This window comes from Mesitornis unicolor, unplaced genomic scaffold (genome assembly GCF_000695765.1).
Source record: "Mesitornis unicolor isolate BGI_N332 unplaced genomic scaffold, ASM69576v1 scaffold18214, whole genome shotgun sequence".
Taxonomy (NCBI): domain Eukaryota; kingdom Metazoa; phylum Chordata; class Aves; order Mesitornithiformes; family Mesitornithidae; genus Mesitornis; species Mesitornis unicolor.
In genome coordinates, this window is record NW_010181120.1 from 21,433 (window position 1) to 33,669 (window position 12,237).

Below are 12,237 nucleotides of genomic sequence, written 5' to 3' on the forward strand. Positions count from 1 at the left end.
TGTAAATACCTTAAAATGTATTAAAATAAGTAATTGAGTGTGAAACATTGAGTTAAAAGCTACATCTTATCAGCTAAGGTGGTCACAGACTACTTATGGAAACAGAATTTGGAAAATAAGGAGTTAAAAAACAGAAACAAAGAATGACACAAGAGAGAGAAACAATGGAGTTGATCCAGCCTGGCAGCTCTTGCCAAGTGAACTGAGATCACAGTGCAAAAGTAGTATGCTTCCCTGACTTGTATTTTAAACCTCTCTATTACACAGCTAGATTGCATAGTTTCTCTTCCTGACTATATTTATCTAATTAATTAAGGGGAAGAACGTAGCTGCCTATATAGACAGTGCTAATGCTACCAGTTTTATACTTTCCTTTTGAATTAGTATTTTGTATGTTAGTAGGATTTTTTAAATTCTTTTACTGAACCCTATTTAAAAAAATCTTCCTCTCTGTCCAGCATGCTCACTGACAGAAACTGAGTGGACACATTCCCACCTTGATATAGAAGGAATAACAAGAGTGAGATGCTGTGAACCAAGGTGAAAAAAAATGAGGCTTAATAACCTGGCACTAGCTTACCTTGTCAAATATTTTGCAGTACTGCCACATCTGGTCTAGTGCAATGCAGGAGAAATGCAAGAGTGAAGTACAGCAGGGGTACATCTGCAAACTCTATAGGACCTACTTGTGTAAAAACTGGTTACCTTAAAGGGGCAGAATTATCTTCTTCTTACTGTCTGATAACAACGATGACCAAAGCCTATGGCAAATACCATTATCACAGACCAAACTGAGCTGTGCAGTAGGTGCTGTCACTTCTGAGCTGAGTCTCAGTCTTAGCAGCACTGAGATCTCTGGTAAGGGTCACAGGCAGATTGAAAATACAATAAACAGTGCCAGTCCTGTCTTCTACCACATGTTATTATTGCATGAATATGCATGAAGCAGAATAGTTGACGATACTGATATAGAATCAAAATACCTGTTAAACCACCAGCCAGCCTTTTCCTCTTCAGCACAGTTCCCTTCATAGTTGTCATTATCCCTGTCTTTAGTACTGAATTTCATTCCTCGATGATCAGCCCACCACTTTACTTCAGGATGAAATCCACCAGTAAGGGAATCACCAGCTGTACCGGAGTATTCGCCACAACTCATCTCATAAGAATGCTAATGAAAAATGTGAAGAAAGGGAAAAAAACATTTCCAATATGTCTTTAACCTTTAGTATGTCAGAGAGTGAAACCACAAAGAGAAAACTAATCTGTTCCATGTGCTACTATTTTTATGCTCAGAAATGTCATGCCACTTAAACACTGTGTACTAGATAATGAAGGGGTGTAAAGATGCTTACCTAGGGTAAAATTTGTCAATAGCATTATGTATAAATTACATAATAAAAACAATATTAGAGCTAGTTTGCAGTATATGTTAACAAATCAGAACATTGTATACCCTTATTGTTGGAAATATCAACAAAAATAGAAAAAACTGGTTTTATCCATGGCTGCTAAACCAAATGATTGAACATATTACAGAAAGTGTAAAATTGATGTATCAATGTAAGCTGCTATTATTACATATTTGAAAATTCCAAGCATTTTTAAGAAAGAAAATATGACAATATGGTTCAAAACAAACTTTTATGAAAATTAGGGAATTTGTATATTTATTGTCTGTATACAGAATCCACATTTTCATTAAGACCTCTAGTTGATATTTCATATTTTATTACCTCTTCACCTGCAACTCTGAATCTTGCATATTGTGCAAAACGCCTTTCTCCTTCAAAATCAGTTAGATCAATTCTTAAAGTATAGTTCCCTTAAGAGAAAACAACACAAATTAACACAAATTATTTTGGTTAAATTAGCCTATCTCACTGCTTTTCAGAACAGAGTATTACAGTAGAAGATTAAAATACTAACTATATTTTTATAATTAATCTTATCTTTATCATCACAGCATATTTTATAGGTTTTTGTCATCTTTATTTATGCATATTAAAGCATATCTTGCTCTTCTTTGTCTTTATTCACCTGATTCAGCTTAGAAAACTTCAGGATTATTCCAATACAATTTTTCAAGTGCAGACCAAAAAAGTCTAAAAAAATGGCCATATGAGCTTTATATCTTAGTAAGATATTTGAGGTGGTAATGAAAGGATAGTGAGAATTACACCTAAGAAAATTATATTCTGAAGATAAAAGAGTTAAACTAGAACTACATCCTGGTGGCATTGATTTCCATATTAATTAGCTGGCTAAGTCAGTGGGTAAATTTTGTATATGCAGCATTCTACAGCAAAGCAGAAGTTATCTTAGATGAAGTGACTATTAGAAAGTTGGAGATAGCTTTCTAAGACTAGCCTAATGAACAGGACAGGCCTAGATTTACCACTATTTAGTAGCCTATGCAGCCATGTAAATGAATTGGTAAAGGATACTACCTAACACTGGACTGTTAGTGATGCTCACTGTGGATTGGTAACAACAATTATTTTAAGGTGTACTCCTGTCTACTGTTCCCTCTTTTGCAGGGGCTCCCTGCATGCCATTGGCCCAATGACAGCTCTGAGCCTTTTGTTAGAAAACATATATGCAAATGTCTCTGCAGACTAACAACAGAACTCAGGATTTATTTTCGAAAAGGGTAACAAAAAAGTTTGCTGAAAGTGCAAAGAAACAGAAACAATCATATTCTATGGTTACAATACAAACCTTACCTTGATCAGTCAAATAATGAAGATTTTTATTTCCAAGCCAATATTCACCATTTGTCAAAACAAAATTTCCAAAGCCTTTTTCATAGTCAGTCCAGACTCTGAAAGAACATAAATTACTAATTTATCAAAAAAACAAGTTTGCTTGGATGTTTATTTTATCATGCAATCACAGATCACAGAACAATTCAAATCAGAAGGAACCTCAGGAGGTAATCTGGTCCAATGTCCTGCTCAAGGGAGAGAGTCAGCCATGAGATCAGACCAGGTTGCTCAGGACTTGTCCAATCAGGTCTTGTAAAACCTCCAAGGATGGAGACTCTTCATCCTCTTTGGGCAACCTGCTGACTGTTCTCATGGTGAAAAAGTTTTTCCTTGTATCTAGGCTGAACCTCTCTTGTTTCAACTTGGGTACTTTAGGAGAAATCAGACTCTGTGACTTAAGTAGCCGGTAGTCTCCAGCAAGAGAGAAGAATGGGTGATGTGTGGTGGTAACAATTGTAATATGCTACAGATTGCTTCTGTAGCTCGTCTGACCATATTTTATAAAATAAGAATAGCAAAGTTTTCTTTGCTGGACTGCAGTTTTTCATCCTCTGTGGGGATAGCTTCTCTGTTTCATAAGGGTATTGTAAAGTTAGTTACAGTAATTATAAACACAGGTAAGACACAAAGCCACAGAAGGATGCAGATACATGAAAAGCAAATTGGGCAAAGTGGAGGTTCTAAAAAACCTTCTTGTTGCTTCTAATATCTGTAAAGATTTGTGGTTTTTTATATGTAAGTCTCACAGCACGAAAAATTTAACTTCTGGACATTTCCCAAAAAAATGTTTGAGTCTTGGCAAAGGCATGGGGGTTAGGTGTCCACAAATCAAGTTCTCACCCATCTTATCTTTCCTGGAGGCATTTTACCATGATCTACAAATTACTCTGTGGTGGGTTTCTCTCATACTTGCTTGCTGATGGTATTTCGCTTCAAGCAGATTGCTTACATTTGTACTTTTTAAGATATTTTCTATTTGCAAAAGACAAGGTAGTCCTTTACTTGTTATTAGAAGTTCTTGCTCCAACAAATGTTGATGCATTTGACATTGAAGGCACAAGCTGTCAGAAAAAGACTAGAAGAGGTGTCCCCCAGAAGACAGACGTGGTATCTCATCTGGAGGCTGTCCCGCAGAATAACCATTTCTCCCTTTTATCTGGGAGAAATATATTATATATAATATAATTCTAAAGTTAAGATTTAACTTGGTTCCATTTGGTTTAACGTTTCACCATTTTGTTTCCAATTTTACTAAGTCTAATACCTACCTATCAAAATTCTGGCTGCCATCAGAACGTCGCTGAAAAACAGTCCAACCACCTCCTTCAGACATGTCACAGAAGGCAAGGAATTCAGTAGGACTCTGGGTAGGTTTCATCTTATAAAATCCACTTTGCTTATGACCATCATTGTAGATTTCTGCACAATCTGTTCACAAAACATTCATTGGACACAGTTTTTTTAGTCCTATACTTACTGGCAAAATCAGAAATCAAGTCAATAACAAAAATCAAATTATGTCATGTAAGAGTCACACATGAACCAGGCTAGTGCGAAGAAAATACCTCTGCAAACACATTTCTATACTTTTGGGCATTTTGTTGTATTTGTGTTGCTTTAAACTTTATTGAGCTGTAATTATTTTGACATTTCTTTAAAAGAATCTTTTTTCCACCATATATACTATAATTTTGTTTTCATTTGACTAGCCAAATAATTCCTTTGGTTTAAGTGTTGACACTTTTAATTTACAATAGTATCATGCACATAAAAGACTACTGTTACAATTTCTCAACATATAAACCCCACAGTAACCTTTAAAAACAAACATGTACTTCAATGTCCAGAAAGTCCACAGGAGAACTGCTAAAACAAGAGTATGGAATCACCAGTGTTGGAAAAGAGAAACAATTGCTAGACCTGATACTCTTGTCCCTTATACTAAACAGGTGCAAAAATATATAGAAGACTAACCCCAAAAAGTGCAATGTATCTGTAAAATGATACCACTTCAGCTTGATACCATTTACAGTCTGGTCTGCACTGGTGTAAATGACTAATCAGCATTAACAGCAATGAAAAAATTCAGAGCTCATGAAAATATAACAGCAATGTAATTGTATAATCTTATCTTTTTCCTCTAGGAGTTAAGAAATGGAAGGAGTTCTTTGTTTATATGTAATCTACAATCAAGCAGTCCTACAGGAAAGACGTATAATTTTCAACATTTCTGTTTTTTCTGGCAATGGTAGTGCTGATTAACTGTAAGATTTTCACTGAAACATTTATAAACATGTTGGCTGAACTTCCAGGCTACTTTGGAACTTTCTGAACTATTATGTTTCTTCTCAGTGAAAGTGTTAGTGAAAATTAGACATAGAAAATAAACAGTTTATACTGAAGACAAATAGCTATGCCAGAATTTGAATAAACTCTAATAGAAAACATGATTTAAATAGCCCCTAAGTTGACTTTCTAGCAAATGTTTGATTGACTTACAGAAAATAGCTTTTCATGTCCATTATTTTTTTCATGTCCATTTTATTTTATGTACATATAGGGTGGAATTTCACTCTCACCGTCTAATCCCAAAATATCCAGCTTTGCTGACATTAAAATGCTACAGCAATTTGAATGAAATAATGTAGTATCAATAGGGATACGCATTTTCCAAGATATAAGGAAAATGAAAAAAAGAAAAAAAAAAGGAAAAAAAATAGTCAGAAAACTGAACAGCTTAGGACTGTTATTTAGAATCACATTTTAAGAAAATAAACTGAGGCATATGCTAATAAATCACAGACACTTTTCAGCAAATGTGGTTTTAATAGTCTTTTCCAGTAACAAATGAGTAGCCATAATAATAAAAAAGGTATTCCAGGATGCTGAATACATAAATAAATATACAGCTAAAATTTAAAGTCAGACTTACAACTACTTTTAATTTCATTGTAATGGTGCTTTATTGTATTTGATGCGTTGTTATATGTTGTGATTTCTTCCAGCAGCATAAACACTACAAGTATATTCAAACGAGGGTATTAAAAATTATAGAAGGTTAAACTCTGGACAACTAGAAATGAACACCATTCAAGAATCAGACTCCCAAATTGTATTTTCAATCCAACTATTGGTTTGGATGGTGTTTTATTATATTAAGAGTTTGGGCCTCACTCCAGCTACTGTGGGCTAACACACTTAGCCTTCTTCACTGCAGAGGGACCGGATCACCATCAGAATGCTGGTGAGATTACAGAAACAACTTAAAATGAGTATTTTGGAGGCTGTGGTGTTCTGAGCTGAACCTAACTCAGTCAAAATGGTGCAACATACAGAATATGAAATGCAGATGTCATTGTGCCAGGCTTATGTGTGTAAATATGGATCTCTCAGGGATTTACAGATTGGAACAGTCGGTGTGTGCTTGTAACCCTGTGAATGTGTGAATGATAACTGACGCTATGGGTTAGAAATTTTTGAGATTAGTCAAAGAAGGGTGTTTAGAAATCTGTAACTGTTTATTAACATGTTGTAAATTCCTATTATTGGCTTTTATCTGTTGTATTGCTGATATTTATTCTGAATTTATTGTTCACTGATTGGTTTTTAGTTATATGCTATTAATAAATCATTAAACAGCTTCAATCCAGATTTTATTTATCCCATGTGAGATTAACAATTTTTCCCTGCAGCAGCAGGCCTAGGTAAAAGCCGAACACTGTGTTTTAAACAAACAATTTTCTATGAGCTTTTAAAACAATAAGTCAATGAGCCCAATTGTGCTAAAGCTTCTGGGAATCATTACAATGAATGGTAATGAAAAGAATAGCTTCCTTTCTAACCTGAATACTGTCTTTTTCCTCCCAAGTCAATGACGCTGTTTTCATCTCCTCTGTCACTGTACTGAATCTCTTTCTTCTCCAAAAGCTGTATAATTTTTAACTGCTGCTGTTTCACACGATGTTCCAGAAGCCTCACCTGGCCCTGAAGTTGTATATGCTCTTGCAAACAGTTCTGTAGATCCTAGAAAGGAAAACATGTATTATGGTAAAGTCAACACTTTTTGGTCACATTGAACATGCAACACAAAACACCAACCAAACAAACCATAAATAAAATTTAACTTGTATAAAACATTTTGGTCACAATTTCCTACAGACACTGTGTTGACTTCCACCTCTATCTAAGATTATTTCATATATTACAGAATGTCCAAACATATACCTGCCTTGCAAAGAGACCTTTCTCTTTAGTGGCTATAACTACCAGCTCTCACTGCAAACATGCAGAGGAGACTTCAGGGAAAAACACTGTAGTACAGACTCTATCATAAAGATTGCTTATTTTCTGTCACCTGCCATGTACAGAAATTTACTGTTCAATGAGACCTGCTACTAACATTGAGAAGGTCCTCGAATTCCAGAGTTTTACAGAAACACAGTCCACACTTCACTCTGCATTTTTCAAATGCTGTTAGATTACACATTTCTTATGGTAAGAGTCTTAACATTGCCAACATAAATACTGCAAAGTTTCAAGCTAATTTTTGGCATGCTAAATTAAATAGTCCCTAAGAAATTGCAAATATGCATGAAAAATAAAAGTTAAAAACTTAAAAGTCAATTTTGTGCTGTGACTTGTACATGTAATTTTGCCACACAGAGTGAGTGAGAAATGTGGTGATTCTGATACGGCTATACCTGGCACTCATTTAACCCTGGTGCAAATACTGATACATGACAAGAGAGCTGGAATAACTGTTCCAAATTCTGACATGCTGAATGTATGCAGAGCAACAAATAATTGCTTTTAGATTAATGACCATGGTAAAATAGCCAAAGTGAAGAGAACCCAGTCAAGGGAGCTTAAATTAAAACAGCCTGTACAGTTTCAAATAGATATTAAAAAAAATTTGATTTCAGCATGGGAAAAAAAGCCTTTCAGGTTTTATGATACATTTTACAAATGTGACATGAGATTTTGCATCAGTAACATTGTGTCTGCAATTTTATATGAGCAAACAAGTTTAGTAACTATGGTGCTTGCACGAGAGCACAACTAGCACTGTAAAAGCAAAATTGGAGGGGAATCTTTTGGAAATATGATATGCAAGATCAAATATAGTAGTTCTGAATTGGTGCAACCTTATTCATAGGGCAACATTATTTACATGAGCTAAGGATGTAGACCTGTAACATTTGCCATCCATATGAAAGAGTTGATACCTTAGAACATTGCCATATCACACTGAACCATAGAGAGATCTGAAGTAGCATACTAATAAAATATACATGGTGGAATTAAAGTATGGGGAATATACGTGTGGCAGGACTAGGCAGTTTGTCAGTGACCTGCTGGAGAGGAAAATGTTCAAGTGCCTCTGGGCTTTGGCTGCCCATGTCAGGCTGCTTTGACGACAGGCACGTCTGCAGACTACAACTGTCTGCTTGCTCCTACTAGGTCCTGAGAAGCCATTAAGAAGCTTGACCACAAGGAGGAGCTGTAAAGTGAGAAGCATGTTTACCAAAATCTAACATTTTAAATAGAATAAACAAAGCAGCCAATGACCTAATAACCCTAGAGTCCTATCTTGTTTAAATACTCCCTTGAAAATCTTTTTCAGTTGTTGATAGCTATACGAGATCCCAAGCATACCCTCATTTTCTTCTAGCAAGTAACAAGAGAAGAAAATACTTAAATTATAAGCACATACAGAGCCAAACTTGCTACAGTGGCTTGAAGGCATGTTATTTGACCATAAGCACTGGTTGATGTGCAACATGTTGCATATTACAAAAAAAGGATGCACTATTATGCAGTCTTTTCAAGGTGGTTGTCTCAACTTGTATCTGCCGCTTCACATAAACTCAAAAGCTGAGTTGAATTGGGAAATTCAGAACAGGCTTCCTTGACAGGTCTGCAAATTCTCAGACTAGTCCTGAGCGCATACAGAAAACTATGGAGGACCAGAAAGCTGCATAGCTTTTTATAAGTAATAATAATAACAAAAATCCTGGCTCAGCTTGATGAGCTAACTATAGAAGTAAATCTGTCAAAACCTCCATGTTAACAGTCAGACCAAGTATTAATCCTAATCATATTAAGCTAAGAGTGATAAAGGACCCACCGTGCCACTTACCAGTTTTACTGCAGTGTTTGTTTATTGAGAATGTTAGCCTGTATCAGTCTTAACTCAGTGCTTGCAACTGTGAAGAACATGGTAAGACAGGAAAGATTGTGCCCACTTCAAGTAGGCAGTCTCTTTAACAAGTGCATGGCCTGAGCCACGAAGAGCTGCTTCCAGTCCTGGACAGAGTAGGAGTTTGCACATTTAAGGAGAAGCAGCTACAGGCAGCTAAGTGTGTTTCTTTCAGGTGTAATGAAAATTCATCTATCACTTCACCTATTCATACAGCTAACAGCCATTCTCCTACTGTGATTAAACTGTATAGTAAAAGTACAAAACTTCTAAAAAATATTACTGTGCCTCAGAAAAACTTGGTATCTAAATTCAGCATTACACAACTTCATATACCACCATAAAAGGTCCTTTCCTTTGAATCAAATTAAACACAAGTCTACAGCAGGCTATGTCTCTAAATATTATTCTTACTTTCACAGTTTAAATATATAATTTCTTTTTGTTGCTTGAAAATTGCAAATTAATTCATTAAAATGAAAAACTAACGCTGAGCAGATTCTCATCTGCTTTACAAACAATACACTCATTATAGGGTGAGTAGTAATATAGCTACATTAACACACACCAATTTCCTGATGAAAAGGATTTAAGCTCAGAGTGCTGGTAACTAGTAAGTAACAATCAAGAAGTTGCCAGCCATACTGAATAACTACACTACAAGAAAAATAACTGGCTTTGGAAGGTAATGTACATATGACTGGTATCTGACACTTTCTCTCCCTGACTTCAGCCTCCTCATTGATGTATTTTTCCCATGGGACAATCACAAGTTAGCTGTGTAACTTCAAGGTGGATCAATATTGCTTTTAGATCTGCAGGCTACCAGACTGTTCTTTTAATGTACTATTACACTTTTCGCCAGTACAACTCTCTTAAAATCACTGGAGTTGAACCAATGCACAGAAGCAAAATGTAACCTAGAGTTGTAAGAGTCAGAAACTATAACATTGCTATTTTGCTATTCCTTTTGTTAGATATGGACAAAAATTAAACTATTACAACTTGAAATACTCAAAAAAATGTTCATTTTATTGTGCCTGTCTCCAGTGGAGAGTATGCCCACTGATCAAAACCAGACTGAACATAACCTCTTCTGTCTGTTCCAGTGAAGCAACTGTTTGTACTACACATTGAAAAGCAATTATCTAACAACTGCTGACAGCTCTACTCTTGGACATGTGGTCCCATGTTTAACCAGCTGCTGCAATTAATGTGCATTCGCAGTCTTTATTTCATTATTGTGTGAATTATTTAGCAACTAGTGACCTTCCATTAAAATTAATGCAATAAATTAGTGTCACAATACTTTATGTTAACTATAAAAATACAAATTTTTTCATGAGGTGTTATTTCTTATATTTTTGGAATTTAAATGAGCTGCAAAAAATCTCTAATGAGATTAGTGTTTTAATGAGATTAAAATGTGAAAACTTTGAGAGATAAATTTCAGAATGTTCCCAGTTTTTATTCGCAGGGTCAGCCAAAGCCCATAATATTCCAAATGAAAAATCAAAACAAATCAAATTCATTTCATTGTAACACCTTTTTCTCAGCAGGCTTCTATGAAAATTAGTAATATATTTCTCCACTGAGCAGAAATTATTATAGTGGCAGGTGCTTTCTATTCTGCCCCTATAGAGCCACTTATCTGATAAGTTAAGCTTCCATAAGATAATATAAGCCACAAACAATGATGCTCAACTAGTTGCAAATTCAGCAACCACTTCCACCAAGGCAATTATGAATCAACAATTCAATCTCCCAGGTCCCTGCTAGTTAGGACCTGAATATCAAACTAGGAAGGACAGCCAAGACAAGTCATACAGGACTGGTGAGGTCAGAAGTATTTTAAGCAACGGAGAGAGAGTGTGTGTATGTGTACGTGTTTATGTGTGTGCATGTATGTATATATATAGAAACATTTATCATCCTAAGCATCAATGGCCAGAAATACTACTGCTGCAGCCACTGCTTTAGGAGCTCCTGGGTTTTGCCTTTCTGTAAGTATGCTGCTCAAAACTAAAGGTGTTATTCTGGGTTAGCATTACCCCTTGAATGATAGTGTCTCGTGTGCCTTCTCTGTCTTCTGTAGAATATGCTTCTTAATGCATCATGTGATACCTTTTTTAGCAAAGACATTCAATCACCTCCTATTTAATGTCAGATCCAGTAACAAGCTGACTGGATTACTTTCTTCTGTGCTACTGCCCAGTCATTTATCTTCCACTGTATTGTTATGCATTTGTTTCCTCTTTCCTTATCAGAAACTTGAACCCACTGAACATAATTTGAGGTTATTTCCCCAGTCTTTCAGTTTTGTCCTGAATTCTAACCTTTTCCATCAAAGGTTCTGCCATCCCATGTAGCTGAGATATATTGTAAGTACTACGGAGGACAAGGTATGAAATATTTAGAAGAAACTCTATAGGCAAATTTAATTACTGGAACTTACAGAGCTGCTAGTGGCATCCATCAAGCTAGCTGCAAGGACAACATCAATTATTATAAAAATCTTCATTCTTTGGAAGCTGTGAAGTAGAGGAACAAACGAAATACTAGTTAATGTAAACATTAAACCTAAATATTTACACCTGACATCTCGTATTTTATTTGAAATTATCTACTTATACTATAATTATGTTCTTATGTAATGTAAATATAATGTATATTTAGGCTTCATTACAAATGTCTAAAATAGTCTGATCAGATATAACTCCAAAACCCAGTAAAACCAGAATTTCTCCTTTTTCACCTTGTATCAGAGCTCTCCATTTATTTTAGGACATTTATTCAAAATTCAAACCCACATATTTTATTGTGAAACAAGACAAAAACAAAATAGCATTTTAAAACGCTCCAAAGAAGATTTGTGCAACTTTTCTGTGCCAGGAGAGGATGGAGATAATTTTACTGTTATAGAGTAATGTTGGGGAGAAATGCATAATAGGTATCAGCTTTTATTCTAGTGGTGACAAGGATGACATCTTTCAACAGATAGCTATGCATATATTGTACTGTATAACCTGTAGCATTTAAATTCCCATTATTTCATATGAAAATTATTTTATATGCCAAAACAATCACCATTGTATCTCACTGCCTTGAAAACATTTGCTGATATAAGTTTACAGTTTTCTGTAAGGTAGATGTGTGCTTTTCAACTCACAGATGAGAAAACAAGGCCTCCAATTAGTAAAATACACACAAAGATAATAAATGAACCAATTTTAAACTGATCAATTAAACTGCTGCAAACTATCAACTGAG

At 35.2% G+C, this 12,237-nt stretch overlaps 1 protein-coding gene across 1 annotated transcript in view; it reads right to left on the bottom strand.

Moving 5' to 3' along the window:
• FGL1 (fibrinogen-like 1) overlaps positions 1-11,496 on the bottom strand; it is a 14,887-nt gene extending 3,391 nt beyond the window's left edge. Inside the window, exons 1-6 of the mRNA XM_010183328.1 lie at positions 11,423-11,496; positions 6,611-6,791; positions 4,037-4,196; positions 2,727-2,824; positions 1,737-1,825; positions 984-1,171 (exon numbers count right to left, since the gene is read on the bottom strand). Coding sequence (XP_010181630.1) covers positions 984-1,171; positions 1,737-1,825; positions 2,727-2,824; positions 4,037-4,196; positions 6,611-6,791; positions 11,423-11,488 — 782 coding nt within the window. The 5' untranslated portion in view covers positions 11,489-11,496. The remainder of the gene's footprint in view (positions 1-983; positions 1,172-1,736; positions 1,826-2,726; positions 2,825-4,036; positions 4,197-6,610; positions 6,792-11,422) is intronic.
• Between the last annotated feature and the right edge of the window lie 741 nt (positions 11,497-12,237).